This window comes from Acipenser ruthenus, chromosome 15, assembly GCF_902713425.1.
Source record: "Acipenser ruthenus chromosome 15, fAciRut3.2 maternal haplotype, whole genome shotgun sequence".
In the NCBI taxonomy this organism is placed as follows: Eukaryota; Metazoa; Chordata; class Actinopteri; order Acipenseriformes; family Acipenseridae; genus Acipenser; species Acipenser ruthenus.
The window spans coordinates 30,902,715-30,925,278 of record NC_081203.1 but is presented as its reverse complement, the minus strand read 5'-3'; the positions used below and the strand labels follow the sequence as shown (position 1 = coordinate 30,925,278).

The following is a 22,564-nucleotide window of genomic DNA, read 5'->3' as shown; positions in this document are numbered from 1 at the left end:
TATATCAAGCATCTTAATGCAATACCAACATTTTTATTATGGTAACCACATGACTGAATCACAGCAAACAAAAACTCCTTCATTTGCAGTTACAATATGTACATAAGGTTAACTTCTATTTGAACAATGAAATAAATATTGCTATTACTGTTGCGCAATTATACATTAAACATACAATAAAAATATACAAGTTCAAACAACATTTAAACTGTTGCGTTAACAATATCATATTCTTCCCGTCACACTGTTAAGCTTTTGTAAAATAAATAAATAAAATAATACATTAAGAAAGTAACAATAATAAAAGTAAACACATTTTCACAATTGTATCAACAGAAGTTTTTAAATAATTGTAAAGTTTCACTAGTTGTTAACTAGATCTTTACAAAAATAATAATTCTAAACTTTCTTTTGTTTATTAATTCTGAAATCAGAGTGTTCCAGACTCTCTATTTCCTTCTCATTGCTGAACTCCGCTTTGGTGATTTTGGACTTGGGACTACCCTTGTTCCGCAGCCAGTCCTGCATTTCCTTCACCTTGCTCCCTGGACCCTGGAGTTGACCTCGAACTGTTCCCTGCTCTGTGTTCAGGACCCAGCCAACCAAACCCAGTCTTTTCCCTTCAGCCTGCAAATAAATCCAGTTCAATACAATCCACATTCTGTATGAAAATACAACATTCTGAACAGTGTGTGGAATAAAAATAAATATATAAAATAAACCTGCATTTCGATGCACTGCTATTAAAAGAATTTACACTGATGCTATTGAAAGTTGAACACAATGTAACAAGCTGGTGTGAGCAGGTATGAGCAATATTGAATGCACATGACTGCAACGTGATATGAATAACACTTTAAATAGATTCTCCTTGTCCATCTGAAGGGAACATAATTCATTTTAACTCGGATAGAATTGTTAATTTATTAATAAAAAAACAAGCAACTTTATTGTGTAGTATGTAACACATACAGAATGCAAAACTGGGTACCTGAGTGTACTTTCGGAAAAACACACCCTGCACTCTCCCAAAAATCTCATACTCAACCGAAATCAGCTCCTCTTTCTCAGCCATGTCCAAAACCTGAATTATAAATATACAAATAAAAGGAAACGTATAATTGAAATGCAAACGTAATGTATTTTAGCCAGGCAAGGCATTTTATTAAGGGGTTACTTATTACATGTTTTGTCAAAATACTTTCACCCCAGCAGTATTTTGTAAATAGAAAGTAAAACAATTTCTCCAAAATATAACTGGTGTATCTTTTCTATGTGTGTATTTCATTCAATTATTTAAAAAAAACCTACAGAAGCAAGCCCAGCAGCTGGCCTGGTAACCAGCTTTGTTGAGATCCGCTCACAAGAAGTCACTGGCTTGTCAGGAACGCAACTTTACTGAATAATGTGATGACAATGTTACACTTACATTATTTAAAAACAGTGCAGTAGCCAACAAAATACTGAAAATAAAGCGGATAACCCCCTTGTGACCTTTTTTAAAACTGCAAATGGGCTCAAAATGAAACCCCAAAAGTATGGTACTCACCTGCTTTACTAAATATACTAGAAGATTGTGTAAATAAGTGACTTATTACGTTTATTAAAACCGAAGACCCACATAAGCCGTGAGCTGCCGCTACATCCGGGACTGCGGCACGCTTCCGCCCGCTGAAAGGCTTCGAGTAAACTGCAACGCGTAACAGCTAGCCGAGGATTTTGGGTTTTTTTTGTTTCCAGGCAACGCCTGTCAACAAACGCTGCGGTAAACGACTGAAAAAAATTCAGATGCAGTATCAGGAAAAGAAAGGGGATAAAGAGGACTGCGGCTGCACAGTCCCTATAGAGCGGTGTAAAAGCAACTTTTAGGAAAGCAGAATGAAGCCAGCATGCACTTAAAACAGTGCAAATAATTTACCGAAGTGTACTACAGAAAAACAGCATTGAAAACAGGTATGTTAATCCTTCGCAGATTCCACCACACACGTAAAAATTATAGTTTTGTTTCGGAGGACAGAGATCCGTGAAGGTCCAAGGTAACTTAAGTGAAACAAACACACAGTAATTCATTTTTTTGTTGTTGTTGTATAAACTAACTTAAAAAAAAGGAAAAAACGTATACTGTGACACGTTGAGTTTTTTAAATTTTTTTATTTTTACTCTTTCTGTGCGCAATTCATTAATGAATCGAACACAGTCAGTTAAAAATGCAGCCAGGGATAACACATATTGCAATGAACTATTTTAACTATGGGACTTTAACATAGATAATACCTGTATGATACTACAATGTCATTTATACTGTATGTAACACTTTAAATTAGGGCCTGTACCAATGTTACTTTTATAGAAAAATATACCTTTTTATGTACTGTTTTTAAATCAAGTACTAACTACATCTGTGTGTGTCTGTGTATATATATATATATATATATATATATATATATATATATATATATATATATATATATATATATATATATATATTATATATATATATATATATATATATATATATATATATATATATATATATATATATATATTTACACACACACACACACAGATGTAGTTAGTACTTGAGGGTTAATGATGCTGACGTAACAAGATCAAAACACAATACAAGTTTACTCTCGTATTGTTTTAAGGGGTATTTCTGTGTCCCGTGTACTGTAGTGAAATGTAAAATACAGATTCGTCACAAAGTGGAAACTTCATACTCTGCCCAAAATATCGCACCGCTCGTGTTCTCCCTGGCTCGTGTTCTCAGCTTCAGAGTCACGTTGCATTCAGTTTTTACTGATACCAGGAAATAAATAAGCAGGAAGGACAGATATTATTAACAACCACCAAACATGTGGGGCTGACAATGACGTAGTCAACATAACTGTTTAAACACAGATATAATTTAATGTTGAGTGTTTTACTGTATCTTTTCAATGTCTGTAAATATTTAACCTGCATAACTAGAGATTAAACACTTTTCCAAGGATTTCCAAGGGATGGAACACAACACTGTAAACATGCAGAACACACATCTTCAAGTACTCATTTACTAACAGTTACTTTATATCTATGCATTTAATGCCACAGTATTTCTGTAAAAAGTATTTCTGTAAAAATATTTCAGTTTTAAACAAAATAGTAATGCTTTATTCATATATGCGATTCAATGTTATAATTATGATTCACACAATTTATTTTTCTTTATAGGATATATTGGGAGGGAAAAAAACCAACTGAATGGCTCACCTGAAAATGGCACCATATTCTCAAAATGGCAGTCTGCCTGCTGGTGACAAAAACCTTTCTAAACTCCCATCACTGGGGCTTAGAGTGCTGCACACATCTAAGGCTCTGTCTAAACTTGAACTGATGAAAAACAATTTTCAACAGAAACAATTAGAAGAAAAAGAACAAAAACTGATTGCTATGCATAACCAACAACAGCAAGCTGCTCTCTGTAAAGTGAGACACACTTTCCAACCTCAAACTTATTCTGCAGCACACAGGAGAGTAAGTAGCCAGCCAGGTGTTACCCAGCACAGAGGCTACAATTCTGCAGGGGGTAGATGCAACCCTTCAAACCTGTTTGATCAGGAACCTGCTTCCACTGCACCTTCCAAGAAAACTACTGGGGTGGACAGAGCTTACCCGCTAAAACCAGTTTACTACAGGAAAGCAGTTAGTCTCAATGACGTATTCAGAGCTGGAGATGCCAAGTCCCAGAAGCCTATGCAGCCAACAAGAAATTCACCATTCAAGCCTTCTCCACCTGCAGATGCTCGTGTAAGATCCAACCCGAGGACTGGAAGGTATTCTGGAGTCCATAACCTTGAGTATATGACACCGTCCCCAGCTACTGTAAACCGGTTGAGAGGGACAGCCACCAGGTCAAAGACAGGTGGGCAGCGGCGTTTACAGGGAGAGAAAAGCAGCCCAGATGAGAAAGAGTGGTACCTACAGGAAGAGATCAGAAAGAAAGAGGCTGTCCTCCGAGAGAAGCTCAGGAGAACAGAAGAAGAGCTGCGGAGGATTCAGAGGGAGAGGGAGCTTGTGGAGGAAAGGAAAGAAAGAGAAAAGCAGGGCCAAAGAGGAAGAGCACAGGTAAAATACCATTCAGCCTATTCAACAGGAGATGAATCTAGCAGCAGCAGTGACAGTGCTCTTACAGGACCTTATAGAGTCTCAGAAGGGTCTGATGATGAGGAGCCGATGATCAACATAAGAAGAAAGATCCAAGTTAATCAACGGAAAGCAAAAGACACTGCCCATGTCTCATATCCAGCTGAAAATAACAGTCACATGAGACCACACTCTCACTCCAATGAGTCCCGCTCAGAAAAACTTAAAAGAGTCTCTAGCAATTACATATTAAGAGAAATCAATGAGTCTCCCAACCGTTATAACACATATGTTAAACAACAAGGCAAACATTTCTTAACTGAAGAAAACGTCTCTTATCACAACATGTCGGTTCCAGAAACTAGTTTTGCAAATCATACTGTACATTTTAAGGAAGAAACACCAGCAGAAAATGCTGATTTAACCACAAGCGGTGGTAGGCACTGTAATCTTTATGAAGACAAACAAAATGAGGATGGCCAGCATGATGCAAGTTCCCAGCTGGTAGTCTGTACATCCTGTAACCGAAAATTTGCTGCAGACAGACTGGAAAGGCACAGCAAGATCTGTGAAAAGATGCAGAATTCAACACGGAAAGTTTTTGACTCCACCAAGCACAGAGCCAAGGGGACTGACCTGGAGCAATACATCAACAGAAGGAGCAAAAATACTTCACCCCAGGTATGAACAAAAATGTACATTTAATAATTCTTATTATTATGATATGTGATTGACAGAGCATTACCTGCACATTTTCCATTTACCAGCAAGCCGCCAAAAGGTTATTTTTTTTAATGATGCAGAATAATAGAAATAATAAAAAAAAATAAAAAATAAAAAAAAAATACTGCAAAGGATGGTAAATGATGCACAACAGGTAGATTTCATTAGTTTAAATGTTGGGTATCGTTCTGACAAATATAATTCCCCTGCCATTCACGTTGTTCTCAATGTTGTTTGGAATTTTTAGCCAAAGAAGAACACCTGGAGACATAAGCATGAAACGTTTATTCGCAACATTCAGCAAGCCAGACTGGTGCAGCAAGTGATCGCTAAAGGTGGGAAAGCGTCTGACCTGCCTCCACCACTGCCTGACGAGAATCCAGACTACGTTTCCTGCCCACACTGCGCTCGTCGTTTTGCCCCAAGGGTAGCAGAGAGACACATTCCAAAATGTGAGAATATCAAGAGCAGACCACCTCCACCGAGAAGAACGTGATAACATTGGAGAGACACCAGAGGACTGTTCACAGTGGGGGGGGGGGGGGGGGGGGAAAGGACAGTTGTTTTCTGTAACTTTAAGAACGAGCCACCTGCCTATGCTTTTCAGTATGCTTTATTTTATGGAACCCATTTCTAACGTTAACAATATGTTTTACACAGTCGTCACTGTAAAGAATCAAATTTTATAAAACTAATCAAGTGTTTGTTTGTTTGTTTGTTTGTTTATTTGTTATGACCAGAGCATCATGATGACAAGCCACAGATCTCAAGAAGGCTCTTTAGAAAAAAATGTGTATAGCTTATTAATTTATATATATAACATTTAACTACAATTATTAAACATGTTTTCTTATGTGATTTTTTAAAAGCATTACATATGCGATTATACTTTTATGAAAAGTTACTGATGAGTTTTCAAATAAATTTACAGGGTGCAGCAAAAGTTCTGCAACACAGGGATTGTTACTTTTGTGTACACAATTCCCAAATTGTCGTTTAGCAGAAACAGATCGCAATCCAGAAAAGGAAGGTGGAACATTTAGCAAAACAAGTCTGTTTCTGTCAGCTCTCACAGAATCATGCCTTTAGCTGTCCAACCTTTGGCCAACCCTTTAATAAAACTATGATGTGGTGCTAAATTAATTACTGTAAAATAAAATAAAAACAAAATGCTTTTAAAAGTTTAATTTATTTACACACCACACACACACATGATCAAAGACAATGCTTTACACAACAGTATATTGTGTGTAAGCAAAGTTGCAGTACTTAAGGCTTGACCGTGGAATTACACATCCACTAAAAACAAAAACCAAAGATATGCTCAGCAAATACACAAGAAAATTACATTTATAAACACTGTTAACCCCTCAGGCCAGGAGAAGTTGTAAAAATCAAATATTTTTAAAGCATGCAACAGGCACCAGATAAAATAGAAAAAAAAAACAATGATTACCAAGTTATTTTGGAACTTAAAGACAGCACTTTAAAAGGCAGAAGTACCTACATACAGTTCCCTTCAACTATTTGGACATTCAGAAATACATGAAACTTTGTTAAAATAACTAATTACTGTGCCTGAACTTCAAAATAACAAGAAAATGTAATGTTTTCATGTGTTCTTAAATATCACTCTTTATTAAAAGGCACTTATACTTTGGGGTTGGTAAATACATACAGTATTATTTATGTGTAAATATATATATTTTAAAAAATGACATTTAAATATTGGGATGTAGCAAAATAAAAAAAAATGTCATGTTAAATGAATTAATAGTAACACAAACCAATGATCACAGTCCAGAACTCAATCCCTATACTTGCTTTAAATGATAATTTTGTCCTTTAGCATGGTAATACATTTCAATAGCAATCTGTTCAAAACAGTAACAGTTGAAGGTATCTGGAAAAAGTGACAATGCTTTTTTTTTGTTTTGTAAAAACATTCTCGGAGAATTATTTATGAAAAAAAAAAAATTATATATATCTATATCAATCACCATGATCCATAGCCCCTCCCCCATACATTTATTTATATGTGCTCTACAATCAGTCCTATTTCAAGATTAACAAGGCAACTGGGGAAAAAAATGACTGTTTCAACACTTTAAATATCAGTAGTCCAGTTAGCCTGCCATTTCACACTCTCTGGCACACGCATTTTGTGTCCAAATTACTAAACCGGTTATACTCTGGACTGTTCAGTCTTTTACTGCTTCTCACCATCTTCTCAAAACCCACTTTTGAGAAGATGGTGACTCTTCAATCTTTATTTGTAATTCCTATTTATATATCTTTTTCTATTTTCTAATTATTTTGTATATACGGTATTGTATACATGTTTGTTTTTCATTTTTATTGCCTGTAAATTTGCTTTTATATATTGTTCAATTTTCTGTAAGTTGCTTTGGATAAAAGCGTCTGCTAAAGAATTAACAATAATAATAATAATAATAATAATAATAATAATAATAATAATAAGACTATCAATTCACAGCTAGTTTTCTACAGTACAGCATTAAACCAAACAAACAAACAAAAACCTAGATAAACTTTATGTATTTGTTTCTAGGCATTCAATCACATTTTCCTAAACAATATTTAACCAAGAGTTGAAGAAAGGCCCCTTGACTAAGAAAATATAACTGACATTTCTGCATCATTACAGTAAATTACATGATTTGGGAAAATAACCTGTATATTATCACCACTAATTATTTTGAGAAACACCCCAGAACCGTGAAAACTACAAAAAATAAGAAAAATGTGTAGGCAGGAGTTTTCTTTGGATGAAAGCAGACATATTGACTATACTGTACTGTAATAGCTAGACATATAAAGCAATAAACACTTGAAATGTAAAGCACAACATTAATTATAGGCATTTTAATTGTTGTAAATACTACCTGTGGTAACTCATTTGAAGATCAAAAAAGAGTAAACACTTAAATCAATGGTGGGATAAATGCAACAACTGTGTGTGGTTTCATTTACCAACTGAAAATTCTTATTGAACAAGACTCCTCAGAGAAGTAGCGTCTTCACTTATCATGCAATTCAAACAAATCAGCACTGTGAGATATGCAATATTCTTGGCTGATAGTAAAACTAAATAAGCCAGTCTGTTACACGTTTGGTTGACACTGCAGTCACAATTTCTTTTAACAATGGATACAAAATAAATGCTTCACACTTTATGATTCCATTTAACCTTAAAAGTCAATTACCATCACACCAGTAAAATCTGTAAAAAGTCATAAAACATTCATAGTTAAAAAACAAGCCCAGGCAGAAACAACTAAATCTGCTAATGACTATACAACAGCCACCTTAAAGCATGTACACTACAAAACCTGTCACAGTAACTCGTGTACAGTTTAAGATAGGTTGTCTATTAAAGATTTTTTTCCTTTTTAAAAAGTAACCCTTGCAAACTTTCTTTACCTCTTCCCTAAAATATGATTGTGTTCCTCAAATGCGGTGCTTGCTGTTTTTACCTTCTTTATCGTTTTCTTGTGTGTGTGGATAACTTATTTCATCCTTCCTCTATATACAGGGGATTCCACCAAACGTTTTACTTAAGAAATGCAGTTTATAACAAATGAGGAAAAACAACAACAAAAAAACCCATACATTTTATCTTTGTTTCTGGTTCTATGAAGAGCCCTTTCCAACTCCAAACTTGCTAACACTGTATAATCTAACCATCGCTCGGCCATCTGCCACGCTAAAAGCTCAACGTATCCAAACGATCAAAATAACTACACTTTGTTATTGACTGGTGAAAACCTCTGTACTTCTGTAATCTTTCATTTCAGTCACACGCATCAGCAAATCCCACCTTGCAAAAATACATCCGAGGTGCTCTCATGCTGCAGAAAAGACAACCCCGTCTTTCTCTGCTACCGAACCGAAGCTAGGACAGCTGTGCCGTGTAGATGTGTGTTAAAATCGGACAGGATCCAACGTCACCCAATCTGTAACAACAGATCAACCTAAGACCCAGGCTACTGGCAGACGTCTGCCTGTGTGCCGTGTGCAGCGTTGGTTTCAGCACTGCACCTTGCAGATTCTTGGTTTTTTTGATCAGCCCCTGAATCGCTCAGTTTAAGAGTCTCAATTGCCTTCCAAAGCTTCTCGTTTTCTGTCATCAGATCACTAAACTACAGGAGAAAGAGAATTGCACATCATGATCACAGGGTCAAAAGGCAGCGCATACATAAAAACAGAACAGCTATACAGAAATACATATAGATATATACCTGCTTCTGTAACACCTGAATAATTTCTTCCTGTCTTCTTACAGTCTCTTTCAACTGCAAACACAAAGTCAAGTGAGACTGGCATTCAGACTGGAAAACAATTGCAAAATCACAAGCACAGAACTGTATTGAAATAAATGGTTTGATGCTAAAAGCCTGTTACTGAAAAGCTAGAATGTACTTTAAAGTTATGTACAATCCACTGCCACCATTGAAACTAGTTAGATGGTGCTCTAAAGCAAACATTTTGTTTTCCAAATAGGATTAAATACTTGTGCAAGCAGAAAAAAAAAAAAAATTTTAAATTGTGGAGTCCATGGTTATGTAACTTGCAGACAGCAGACCCTATTTTAAGTGTCCTTCAAAACCTGCCCTTTTATTTATTCAAGATGACCTTACCGGAGACACTTCACTGATCTCCCTCCTCAGGTTCTGCAGCTCTGCACAGATTTGGATATTTTCCTGCTGTAATTTCTGCTGCTGCGTCTCCCACTGAGACGTGCTGCACATGTTGCACGTGGCTGGCTCCTCGCTGACGCCATTCACTTTCTCTGAACCAACACGAGCAGTCTGCACAGGAAATTGAAAGTCTACATAAATCATATTGCATGCAAATGCTCTTGATGCAATTAGGTGTTAGGAAGACAGGATGATCTAGGGGTGTACTGCTAACCTGACCTATTACACTGTCTGTTACCTTGGGCATGGCTCGCAGGAAGGCTTTGAGGCCAGGGGCGACACACTGATTTGAGTATTACCCATGGAACATCCCTCTGGAAAGTGGTCCTTAGGCCTCCAGAATAAAGAAAGCCCAGTGCTTAGGGGTGTACTACACCCTGGAGTAGCAGTGTAGTCGTGTGTATAATATTGCCTGAGAAGGTGCAGTGGTTCGGAACTCATTACCGGGAGTCCTTTCTCTGCCAGTGGTTCTGCAGCGGCCTTCAGCCCTTGCAGCTCATCGTAAGGGAGTGTAGCCTTCTCAGGCCCAGAGACTGACAAATCCATTGGAGAGAAGCCCTCTGCATTCTTAGGCATCGGGATGAACTCTGCATCTTCAAGCTCCTATACAGGACGGAATACAAACAAATTAAAAAACACACAAAAAAAAGCGACACGAAGACAAAATACCAAATACAACCACTACAATAAATTAAAATGCAAGCATTTTTTGCTGAATCTTGCTTGTGCCAACTGACAAGCACAACAACCAGAGATTTTGGTAAGGCTGGATTTCACAATTCATTACTGCTTATCTATCCTGTATATCTCAGTAGCACAGAAAGTGAGTGGCTTTATTTATTTATTTATTTATTATTATTATTATTATTATTATTTTTTTTTTTTTACAAACCCTGAGCAGCCAGTCAGGACATGAGCTCTCAGTCATGTTGGCGAGAGAGTCTGTGGGGGTCTCCAGCCTGCGCACCCCTGCGTCTGCCTCCACTGTGCCCCCCGAACCTCTGTGCTGTTCCAGGGGCTCCAAGTCCGACTCACTCTCCATCTCCACTTCTGCTACTGAGCCCTGGCCGACTGTATTGAAGATAAAGATTTCAATATAATACATTGACCTTGTAGTGAACAGCCATTGGTTTTAGGGTCCTAAAACCACTATGGTCTGACCATAAACCATAATTGTTCAAACTATAATTGGCATCAAAAAGCTTTACTTACCAGTTCCTATAGACAGCCCACTACTATTTGAACGGATCGTTTTGGAATTCAGAACCTTCTCTGAAATGCAAAGTAGAAAAGATATCAGTTTAAATACTTTACATGTGCAAGCTGCAAGACTCTTGTAAATAGCTCAATTTGCAGTCAACATCTTCACTCACCAACTATAAGGATTGTGTGCCAGCCACGGCAAGACAGGTCTGGAACGTGGTGCAAGGTGCCAAAAATGGGACGGGGAAGGGCCGGACAAACTTCTGAGCCGTACCCTTTAGCCGGTGGCATTCCCAGACGACCATTCCCAGCATTTCCCCAGGCGAAGATCTGATTATCTGTAGTGAGAGAAAAGCACGCGCCATTCCTCATTCTTCTGTCGACATTCTTTGTAATACACATATAAAATTGTATGCTTTAGGAGAATTTCATTATTTTAGACTTGCAAATACTACTCATCGATTTTAAAGTGGCACCTTTCTACTGTACCAATGGCTGATGGGGGTTTAGTTATAAGGTGGTGTTTTTCCTCACCCTTTGTTGCAGCCATGGTAAAGCCATCTCCACAGGACACCTTGGTGACTTCCTTGCCCCCAAAGGGACCCACCAGGAGGTTGACATCCTGATGCTTTTTGTAATCTCTCACTCCAAGCTGTCCGTACTTATTACAGCCAAAGGTCAGCAGCCGGCCTCGTTCTGAAACCAGAGAGAGAGAGAGAAATGGATACAGAGCCATGTTCATTTACACCCTCCACACCAGTGCTCTATGGATTTCTACAGGTCGGCAGATGGTTCAAAACCCACTACCAGCTTTTCCCAAATATGGACAACTAGAATAAAGGTCTACCAGCCAAAGTGACACGGGTGAGTATGGACAAAATAGCAGGAATACAGCCATAACTGCATATCACATCAGCATTAGGCATTGAAAGATACTGGACAGAGTGACCCCCCCACCCCCTTTCCTCTCTGCTTGCCAACATTAGCTGGTGGTGGTTTCAGGAACTGGTAAATGATAGTAGTGGAAGATACAGGTCTGTCATGTTACTGAGGATGACATCATTCAAGCTATTTACATTTCTGTGTTCCTGTGGCAAAGTGCCCCGCCCCTGTGTGCATTTGTGTGATCTGTGTTGTATGTTGGATGTTGCGTGTGTTAATGTCGGTGTATAGATTGGTACACGGGATATAAACGGGTCTGTGTTTCACGTGTATTTAGAAAGTGTATAATTATATTTAGGCACGAGGATGGCACATCACTTCACGTGCAGATAAAATGTGTATAATGTGTGGCACGGGGTTGCACGTAATGAATTCACGTGCTGGGATTCAAGTGAGTAATTAATTAGTAATTGAATCCCAGCACAACAGTATATATAGATGCACGTTTTAGTCACTTGTGGTTAGGTGTTCAGTGAGTGGAGAACGGGATTGGAGACGGAGGTAGTAATAATAATAATAAGAAGAATAGTTAAGTGTTTTCACTCACCGTGTTTGTTTGTCTCCGTGCACCGTTTGTTAAGTGTTTAGTCCGTTTTGTTTATATGTTTCTTTTGGCTACCAGTGCCGTGTCCTGTTTTTGTACTGTTAAACCTTTTTATTTGTTAATAAATGCTGAGTGCAGCCATTGCACTCAGCTCATCATCACCACCGTCTCTGTCTGTGTATTCCTCTCTGGTCTGACGCCACCCACTCTGGCCGTCTTTGTGACAGTTCCTCATTAACTTCCAAAATGAATGAGACAGATATAAGCACCCTTACCATCAATAGCAGCAGCGTGGGTCTTGCCTGGAGAGATGGATCGGATTTTGAATCTGGCGAGTTGTTTCACTAGAGTAAGGGAGGTGGTGTAGGGGATCTCCTGGTAAACCTGGGGAAGAAAAGTGCATGACTGAATGAGGTGAACTGCTACAGATCTGAGATGAAGGCAATTACATTTGTTTGTGTTCAAACATATCTGAACAAACAAAACAGAATTCAAATACTAGTCAGAGCAAGGTGTGTCTAATTCAAAATACAAAAACTGCCAGTGAATTTTAAATTCTTCTAAGGAAACGTGTGCATTAATGAGAGTGAGGTACGATACAGGTCAGGCATTCTGTTTCTATGCATTTCCTTGTACCTCTCCAAGCATTACAGCATCACGGAATGCACTTGCACTGAACTTCTCAACTATATCTTAGAAGAGTTACAGAACACTGCAAAGTTTACAAGAAATGCATTGCATGACCTTTGCTGTGTACATTTTTTTTTTTAAACACACATCACTCAGGAGCGTTTGCCAGGACTGAAAAAAAAAAACTCTCCAAGGACTGCAGTGTATCCAGATCCCACTCCCTCCTGCAACAATGCTGGTTTTCTGACCCCACAATATGCCTTTCGTTTCAATCAGAGCACCGGCATTGTTGAAGGAGGGAGCATGAACAGGATACACGACAATGTTTAGAAGAAACAAACCTGTTTCTCCTGCAAACATTCCTGAGTCAAAGCTAAACACTGCAGGGGGTTCTGTAATACTTCCAGGGTGTTGTGTGACCAGGTAAACTCCACAGCATACCTCAGCAGAGTGGTTCATGATCCCAGAGATGCTCTGGTTCAGACCCAGTTTGTTAAACTCGTTGTTCCCACATGCCAGCACCTTCCCCGACTGAGTCAAGAAAAAAGTCCCGTCTGAGCCGCAGTGCACTGAAGAAATGCTTAAACTCTTGGGCACATCCACCTAAAGCAAGGAAGAGAGACAAATCAGTAATTACAGACCTAACAAACTAAAAATCACACACTGTAACAAACAATAAAAGCACTCTGGAATTCCTGCCATTCTGTTACTGCACTTGAAAGAACAGGTTTTCCAATTAGAGATCTTAAACACTGCTAGAAGGGGTCCGACATGTGAAACTGTCACACTGAGCCTCTTACCTGCTGAGGAGTGGCCCAGTCATCTTCTGAATCCAGTCCGAGGCGACCTTGAGGAAAACAGAGCAAGCTACATCAACCACTGAACACTGCCTTCATGTCAGCTCATCAGCAATTCACACTTATCAAAAAATGCATCTTTCCAAATCCTTTTTACTGAATGCTTCACCATAGCCCCAACACAACTGCCTTCAGTTTTACATCTGCAGAAATCAGTTTAAGGCTCCAAGGTGAGTTTACTGCAAACAAACATTAGCTGGAAAGGGTAATCTTGTTCTGTTATCAACAAGACGACCGCACTGCAGTTCAAGGCGCTTGGAGGAATCGGAGAAGATGAGCACACTAACCGTGTTCCCCGCAGCCCCAGGAGTAAACATCCTTGTCCTGGGTCAGAGCCACCACATGGTTGTCCCCACAAGACAACTGCTCCACTGGGTTGGACAGGAAGAAGTCCAGCAGAACTGGCTCCCGGACCTCCGACCCCTGCTGGTTGTCCACTCCGATACATCCATAGTAGTCCGAGCCAAACATATACACCTGGCCTTCATCTAGAGGAGAATCAGGGAAATAAACAAGACCCGAATTTACCTGTAACATGGCGTCACAACCAGAAACGAACAGGGCAGTGACCCTGCTTTAGTGCTTTAGTTATTTAAGACTGGCAAAACACACACACAAATATAAATTCCTGCTACTGCTGCATGCCCACTCACCAGTGATGCAAGCAGTGAAATCGGCCCCACAGGCCACCTGTCGGATGGCTTTCCCCTGCAGTCTTTCCACTCTCTTCGGCTGCCGGTAGGAGGCCTGGTCTCCGTGGCCCAGCTGTCCGACCATCTTCGTACCACCCTGCACATTCTTCAGTCACAAAGCAACGCTGTTAAACTGCCACCTTGACCCCAAACATTACTCAGACTTTTCACCATACACCTTACATATACATCAAACTGGAGCCAACACTAGGCATTTGATTAAATTACTGTGTAATAAAACAAAAACAAAAAAAACTATTTTGCACCACATAAAAGATTTTTAGTTCCACTAACTTAAAATAGAACTGCTAAACAAGAATATTTTTGCCATGCAAATCTGGCAATAATTGTTTATTAATAGTCAGGGTTGTGCAAGTTGGACTCTCTTCTTTATGTGTAACTCCTCAGTCTCTTTGGTGGTTGTAATGAAAACAAATGCGCTCCAATACTCACTGCCCAGGTGTAGAGCTCCTTCTCGACTGTCACCACGGCAAAGTGAGTCTCTCCAGCACACACCTGCTGGGCGCTACACCCCCCCTTGAAGGCATCCTGCTTCTGGGGTGTGAACTTCCCTCCCCCCCAGAAATAAACCTCGCTGGAGCGAGACGTTACCACGGCGATGGAGGTCTCATTCGCTGTACTCAGCCTGGAGGGAAACGCACAGCCGCCTCGTTAGCCCTTCTTTGATCAGTGGGAAAGACATCGGGTTCAAATCCTCAAGTTGGCTATTTTGTTTTGCTCTTCATCCTTCTAGCGAACGGTTTAGAATGGTCATTTGCCATTTTGTTAACTTTAATGAGCGAGCGGAGAGTCAAGGTTTCAAAATAAGCAAACAACTAAATAAAATAAAATATACCTTGGTCGTTTATTAGGTCCATTGAGCAGAGAAACCTTATCGTCCAACTCTCTGGAAAAGTCAAAGGAACAAGGAGTTAATTTAGTTTTCAAAGAAGCAAAAGAACCATTTACACCCTACATTTCTGAGAGAGACATTCATTATTTGGATGGAGTTACACATTTAGGGGAGGTGAAGCACTTATACTTTCAGCTAGAGACATTTGAAATGGCAGCCCCCCCGAACTTCAGCAAACTCACTGCCTGTGGGTGAGGATGATTGGCTGCTCCAGGATCTGCTCAGCTGTGGGTCTCTTCTCCGGGTCCTAAAACACAGAAACAAGTAATGATTTGTTATTACATGTGCTTTTATTATCAGAAAATCAACCCCCACTACAAGCTTCTAGCTTCAATTTTATGGGGAACATAGTCAATGTGCTACATGTCCCCCCCCCCCACCCCCCCCAATTGTGCTACATTTAGAAATACGGAAAGAAACTCAAATCTCATGACATTTCTTTTAGTATTTCTAAATTTGAACAGAGTACGCTTGCCGTCTGTTTACTAGATCTTGCCAAAGCTACAGGCCTTTCCTTTCCCAGACCTGATTTCGAATCCAGACAGGGGCAAAAGAAGATCGAGTTCTTGGACTTTCAACCCAGAGACGACAACCAGCAGTGAAATTCCAATCAGTGCAGAAAGAAAACGTATGTAGGACTATTACCAGGCACACAATGGCTGCCATGTTTGCACAGTGAAGTCGGTAAGAAACATAAAGATCTTTACACACCTGGTCAAGGCACTGGTGCACCAGATGAATCAAGCCAGCAGAGAACACGTCAGGATCCGCCTCCATGGTCCGGTTCCCCTGCACAATCTTCACACACAGGTTCAGAGGGTTCTGCACACAGACAGTATGGAAACATTCGCTTTGTTGATCAGCAGCTCAGCGAAACCAAACAGAGCAGCGTACACGCTTGACAGCACTAAATATTCTAGTAAACGGAACATATCAAGTACAAAGAGGACAGTTTGAAAAGAAGTCATACCGTTGCATCAAACGTCCTCGTCAGAGTGAGAAGTTCGAACACAACGCAGCCCACGGCCCAGATGTCTGACTTATAGTTATACTTCACTCCCTGGCACAACTCCGGAGACATGTAATAAGGGGTTCCTACACACTAGGAGAGAGAAGAGGCATTTAGAATAGGGTCACACTGTGTGCTCGCTTTAACATGAACCTTTTAAAACAGAACCAACAAAATGAGCAAACAGTCCACATGGAAAACTCTTGTTGGAAAATGTTATGGTAAAAGTTCCAAGACTTTATAAATTAGCAGACAAATGTGAATGTAAATAATGAATTAGTTTTAGTGTATACAAGACTGTCTGTTTAACATATAGTACTGTATAGATTTTATATAAAGGGTGATTACCACATCAACACACCACATCGTTGATATGGTAAACTTGCTTTCTAATCACCCTGCAACATATTATATATCAGTGGTTGGAAATCCTGGCCTGTTAAACAGTTAAGCAAAGAGTCCAGTGAGCTCTATTCTCTCCTCCAATATTACGGCTGATGTTTATCCAGGTTTTTTTATATAAAGAACTAAACGAAGTAGAACAAATTGAAAGAGGAAAAAGCTATTACTTTGTATCCTACTTTTCTTTTCCAATCCATCAAAGATATAAACCTGCTTTATATCATAAACAGACAGCAAAATAATAGTATTCTTTTTTTTCTAAGCTTAAGCTGCAGGAAAAATGGAAATGAGCTTAAGAGACTCATCCCATAACTCATGCCTTGAGACACAAAGCCTGCACGGCCAAAAATAGCTTAAAGACAAACGAGGGCCTCTCTCACAGCTGCTCACTGGGACCCCGAGAAGACAGGAATAGAAACCCCAGCGGTCAAGGACACTAGACTCTCACTAATTCAGCAGGCGAGGCTCACTACAGCGTCTGGTTTGAAAAACGGCTTCTTGGCAGCTTCTAAACTGCAGTTCAGCTGTAAGAACAAGTGATAAGCCCCCCCCCCCCTCCCCCCCCCTCCCCCCCCCAAAAAAAAAACTAGACAGTAGATATAGATAAACCCACTCCTCTACTCACCACCCTAATACTGCAAAACAGCCACTGTTAACAACCACTTAACAGGTACAAGAGTCAAACTGGGGGCCTCCTGTGTACTTGTCTAGCTCTTTGTAGACTTGTCCCTTGATACATTGGATAGGGTTAAACAGACTCGACAGCAATGATAAGCAGGCAGCAACAGTACTCACAGTCTCCGCCATGGAATACTGGGAACCCAGCTGCTTGGCCAGTCCATAATCTCCTAGCTTAATCAAGTTTGCTTTGGTGAGGAAAATATTCAGCGTCTTGATATCCCTTCAAAACAGAACCAAGTGTCAAACATTCCTATACTGCAGTTCTAACGTGGTCCCTGAATCATTTGGGTGACACAGACATATAGGAAACCACACACACACAAAATGAACCATGCAGGGGAACCTTTCTGAGAAACGAAGATGTATTGTAGGTACAACTTTAGATGAAACACCCTTGTTTGGTTCACAGATGTGTCGCCTGCGTGGAAATACGGCGCAACGTGAATACAACAGCTCACAAGCAGGATGTTTCACTTTACCTGTGAAGAATGCCAGCTTTATGTATGTGAGCCACAGCTGATGCTATCTGGTAAAAGTACCATATCATAGTCTGCAATGAAAGGAGAACACAGTGAAAATACACCCATAGCAAAAAAAAAACGCATCCCCAAATAAGGCACTTTTTTCAATGCCAGAACAGAACACAGAACCGTTTCCCTCTGAAGAGAATGGCAAGAACTGCAGGTTTTAATAAAACAGACTTTACCTCTTCTGTGAAGAGCTTCCCTTTCTGCTGGTTAATTAGATCATGAAGATTTCCACCTGAAATACAAGACGACAGCATTTCTAAAAGCACCAAGTGAAGGATAGGAATTGCAAATCTTTATACAAATCAACCAAATTTATACCACTCATTTCTAAATAATACTTACTAACTGTGCATTAGATTTTAGTACAACATCCATTTAGTTCATGACATTTCACATGTAGCGTACAAAAATACACATGTTATAAAAAAAGGTGACATATAAAAGCTGAAATATAGGCAGGTTAAAACCTTCAGTACAGTTTGCAAAACAAGGACCTGCCCACTACTCACCGTTACAGTATTCAAGCTCAATCAGTAAGGTGTTCTTGTCCAAGAAGTGGTTGTAGTAGGCTATGATGTTATCATGCTGCAGAACAGACAGGATAACAATCTCGTTCATGGCATCCCTTCGCTGCTTCTCGGAAAGGCTGTTCAAATCCACTTCCTTCCATACTACCAAAGAGTTATCCTGCAAATACATGGAATTCCAGATCAGAAGAGTGTGCCCTTCTGTGCCAACAAGGTCACAGTCATACTAGAACATTTCAATACCCCCAACTTCTAGAACTTTGAGTTTACAGTACCGTCAAGCCGAGGGAAGGGTTAATATTGCACCTGGCTGGGCACATTAAAATCTATCCATGTTATCTGTGGCAAAGGCATACTGTATTACATTATTCCATTAAATACCTGGAAGCGGCAGGTCTTTTGATTGGACCATATCTTTTTATGCTACCTTCCTGTAGGATGTAAAATGTAAGGTGCTTGGAAGTGGTTAACGTTGGACAAAACCACTATGCAAATGTATACACATCTCAACCACAAGCAGTGCTTGAAGGGTAAATGCAGAAGTCGTGACTTGTATTGCCTCTGTCTGCCAGCGGGAGCTGAAGAATGCCAACATGTTAGTACATGCTGCAACGTTATAAATAATACATTACAAAGAAATGCCACAATCAACCGGAACGACCCACACACTGTCATTTACAAACGCTGCTGAATAAATACATCTGGGTAAATTACTTCATTGAAGACCCCTGCAGTAATTTTATTACGCACACGTATTGAAAACGACCAAGCCACCTGTTAGCAACCAACAGTATAGCAACCAACAACAGCCATGTAGTTTTGTGTTTACCTCTGATCTTCTGTACAGTGTGGCCTCTCCGAACGCGCCACGTCCCAGGATTCGAATCGGGATATAATGTAACTTCTCTTGCTCCCCACTGAAACTCCCAGAACCAGATCGAGGCCCGGGTCCATCCAATTCACTCCCAAAATCCGAGTTCAGAGAGTCATAATGTCTTTCATAGCCTTCTAAGGTCATTTTGTTCCAAGTCGCCGCCTAATCACAGCAGATTTTATATTGTATTTATAATTTGCAATTTTAAATATATAGCTAGCTCTAGTCTAACAAATACCTACCATAATATGTTTATATTTACTACACGAAGATCTTCAAATTAAATTGTGCTCTGCTTGTGCCTTTAGACTAGCAGCGACACGCTGGAGACAGCTGGTTGGGTATTCTTTATGTTATTTGTTTTAGTTACTAAAACTGGTATTAAATATAATTTAACCGCATGCACGTTCCAAATGCCATTGACAAAAAACCGTAGGGTTTTCTTGTTTAGAGGTTTCAATTGGTCAGTGCTGTCCTGTGAAATCGATGACTACTGTATACTTTATTTGCTCTAAATTACTTTCTGCAACCCTGACCTGCAGAACTCCCCAACGCTTAGTTTTTCATCAGCATTCGAACCGAAGTGTTTCTGGTTGTTGTCCGGGGTTTATAATTGCGACTGAGATAATCCTTCTGTATTTTCCCGCAGTAATTTCATACATGCAAAGTTTATATTAAAGCGAACTTTTACAGTCAATGCGCTCTTCCCCGCGCCTCCATCTTACAGTGCTGCTAAGAGAGACCCGGAAACACTTCCTCATACAATGTCATATTAAGTGTAGCTCGGTAAGAGGTGGCTGGTGTTTAGAGCCAGATCAATTTGTGTAATATAGCCTGAAAGTTAGTTTATTTGAAAAGTCTGAAAGTCACTTGTATTTAAAGTTAACGACAACGTAAAACCTGGTTAGAAGATCTCTTTCTTGTAGAAAACACGGGGTTTGGTATTTTGCAACGGTTTCTTACAATTAAATTAGTCTATATGCCTGTGGAAATACTGCCTCCCACTATAAACCTGGTTTGCCTCGCACAATATTATTTTAAACAAGACTTGTAACATTTCAACAGCAATACGCGTTTTTATTGTTTTACATAGTTTCAAACGAATGAACAGCGACCCCTGCTGGTGATTTTCTTCCCCTGTATATTTTAACCTGTATTTCTGCGCTTCTAACTTGAGGTGGCAGTAGAAAAGCCAACATGGCCGTACATGTCAGTGCGAAAGAAAGGGGTTGTGTACCGTCAAATCTGCTTTAAATTATAGTAGCCTTAATAAGATTTCATTTTATTTTTATTTTTTAAATAACTGAGTTTTTAAAAATAATACTAAGTCTAAGTGTACATTCTTATATATATTTTTAAATAAAAAAGTAGGCTGTCCCAAAGAAAACAGAGCTAATTATTTATTTAAATGGAAATGTCGATTATTAATTGTAATTAAATTCTGATTATTATTTTAAAAATGTTATTTTAAAAAAAAGAAACCAAAAAGACTGGGTCTCACTGTATTACTCAGGCTGCACTGCAGTGTCTATTCACAGGCGCGATCCCACTACTGAGCGGCACGGGGGCTTTGACCTGCTCCGTTCCCGACCTGGGCCGGTGCACCCCTCCTTAGGCGACCTGGTGGTCCCGAGCTCCCTCGGGAGCACCATATCGATACCGAGCTTAGTGCGGACACCCGATCGACATAGTCCACTGCAGCTCAGAACCCCTGAGCTCAAGCAATCCGCCAGCCTCAGCCTCCCAGTAACTTGGATTATAGGCGCACGCCACCGCGCCCGGCGAGAGCAGAGGCTTGTTCGAAAGCTTTTCAAGATACAGTGCTGGTGACGTCACACTCTATATGGTATCTCGACTGCCACCCAGCGACCGCAAGCAGACTTTGTTTTTCAAAGTTTTAAATGAATGAACAATTTTCTGTTCAACACTGCCCTGCATAAAGCTTTCAAACACACGTCAAGCAGCACGCGATTGAATACCCCTTTCTTTCAAAATGTAATAAAACCTTTTTATGTTGTAATAATTTTGCATTTAATTCACGAGACACGTTTTCTTATAATAAATTGCAGTAATTGGAGTTTTTTTTTTTGATAGTTAAAGCATAATTTGGCATATGACTACCTGTTCTTTAGGGTGAAAAGAGTCAAACAAATGCAACATTTCTTCACACATATTTTAAACATACATTGTTGAACCCTTTACCGCCCTGGGTATGTCCCCATACCTATTGAATGCCTATTTTCTCAATGTCAAATATATTGTACACTGGACAGCAAAGGGCTAAGCACTCTCAAGTGGCTTTCTCTCGGTTTAGTAACACTAACATTTATATTGTGTGGATTTCCCTTTTACTTCATCTTTCTAAGTGAAATATTGCTTTTAACAGATGGCAAAAGCATGTTGTCTGTTTCTGAGTTTCCCTATTATTTACCACACTGTTCATTACAGAAAATAAAAATATGAGGCAGCACACTGTTTTGTGCTAAGTGAATCAATCAATCTTTATTTTATATAGCGCCTTTCATAGTGGACCACCATCACAAAGTGCTTAAATGAACATTCATAAATGAAAAGAACAATATCCATAACTTGCTTTGCTAACCTAAACAATAAACATAAAAATCTCAGGGGACAGATTTGGGTTCAATTGTATACGTCAAGTATTACAGCTGTGTCTGTTTTATTCTCATGTAAATAAATTATGGTAACTGAAGAGAATACATTTTGAAATATGATTTTGTTTTATTGGGATACAGTACACCAGAGTACAAACATCATATTATTATTATTATTATTATTATTATTATTATTATTATTATTATTATTAAAATACAGTTTTTTTTGTTTTGTTTAAATAATAGTACTATGTTACATTTTTTTGGTACCAGAAATATCTAAATACATTTTCTAAGACACAATGTATCTATATTCACAAATCTTTAGTGTTAGTGCCAAGTTAATGTTTTTCTTTTTGTATTGATAAAGCAATGCAATATCACTCAAGTTTTTCACCTCCTGAGCTATAAAATTATATTTAAGTGGATTAAATAAAGCTTGCTATTCATGAAACTATTGTTGGTTTCTGGAACATAAAAGTTCCATCCTTCAAAACTTTACATAATTCATCAAAACAGTCAGACATATATATATATATATATATATATATATATATATATATATATATATATATA

The 22,564-nt window shown here is 39.1% G+C and overlaps 2 protein-coding genes across 5 annotated transcripts; one reads left to right on the top strand and one right to left on the bottom strand.

Moving 5' to 3' along the window:
- Positions 1 to 17: 17 nt before the first annotated feature.
- Positions 18 to 20,758, bottom strand: LOC117421796 (acylphosphatase-1-like). 4 transcript variants are annotated; one of them, XM_058987859.1, is made up of 24 exons: positions 19,329 to 20,758; positions 18,482 to 18,659; positions 18,149 to 18,204; positions 17,922 to 17,992; positions 17,557 to 17,662; positions 16,321 to 16,452; positions 16,062 to 16,172; positions 15,533 to 15,597; positions 15,294 to 15,344; positions 14,891 to 15,083; positions 14,399 to 14,543; positions 14,033 to 14,233; positions 13,689 to 13,735; positions 13,330 to 13,491; positions 12,534 to 12,642; positions 11,307 to 11,468; positions 10,943 to 11,110; positions 10,782 to 10,841; positions 10,462 to 10,640; positions 10,014 to 10,172; positions 9,510 to 9,680; positions 9,111 to 9,164; positions 992 to 1,084; positions 18 to 627 (listed from the first exon to the last, which is right to left on the bottom strand). In XM_058987859.1, the coding sequence occupies exons 1-24, from the start codon at positions 19,515 to 19,517 to the stop codon at positions 400 to 402; spliced, it is 3,090 nt and encodes a 1,029-aa protein (XP_058843842.1). In that variant the 5' UTR covers positions 19,518 to 20,758; the 3' UTR covers positions 18 to 399. The 4 variants fall into 4 exon arrangements, with proteins under 4 accessions (XP_058843842.1, XP_058843844.1, XP_058843845.1 ...); XM_058987860.1 differs by lacking the exons at positions 18 to 627; positions 992 to 1,084 and adding an exon at positions 6,019 to 9,011 and having other exon boundaries at positions 19,329 to 20,757; XM_058987861.1 differs by lacking the exons at positions 10,014 to 10,172; positions 10,462 to 10,640; positions 10,782 to 10,841; ... (15 more) ...; positions 18,482 to 18,659; positions 19,329 to 20,758 and adding an exon at positions 9,808 to 9,996.
- On the top strand, positions 1,718 to 5,395 carry LOC131697615 (zinc finger C2HC domain-containing protein 1C-like). Its single transcript, XM_058987866.1, has 3 exons — positions 1,718 to 1,953; positions 3,214 to 4,806; positions 5,096 to 5,395. The coding sequence occupies exons 2-3, from the start codon at positions 3,244 to 3,246 to the stop codon at positions 5,342 to 5,344; spliced, it is 1,812 nt and encodes a 603-aa protein (XP_058843849.1). The 5' UTR covers positions 1,718 to 1,953; positions 3,214 to 3,243; the 3' UTR covers positions 5,345 to 5,395.
- Positions 20,759 to 22,564: the final 1,806 nt, after the last annotated feature.

Bases quoted from the DNA above. Each gene is read 5' to 3' on its own strand.
- LOC131697615 (XM_058987866.1), top strand. From the start codon at position 3,244: ATGGCTCACCTGAAAATGGCACCATATTCTCAAAATGGCAGTCTGCCT. The intron at 4,807-5,095 runs GTATGAACAAAA...TGGAATTTTTAG, and splicing joins GCAAAAATACTTCACCCCAG to CCAAAGAAGAACACCTGGAG.
- LOC117421796 (XM_058987859.1), bottom strand. From the start codon at position 19,517: ATGACCTTAGAAGGCTATGAAAGACATTATGACTCTCTGAACTCGGAT. The intron at 14,544-14,890 runs GTGAGTATTGGA...TTGTGACTGAAG, and splicing joins AGGAGCTCTACACCTGGGCA to AATGTGCAGGGTGGTACGAA. The intron at 628-991 runs GTACCCAGTTTT...ATTTATTTGCAG, and splicing joins TTTTCCGAAAGTACACTCAG to GCTGAAGGGAAAAGACTGGG.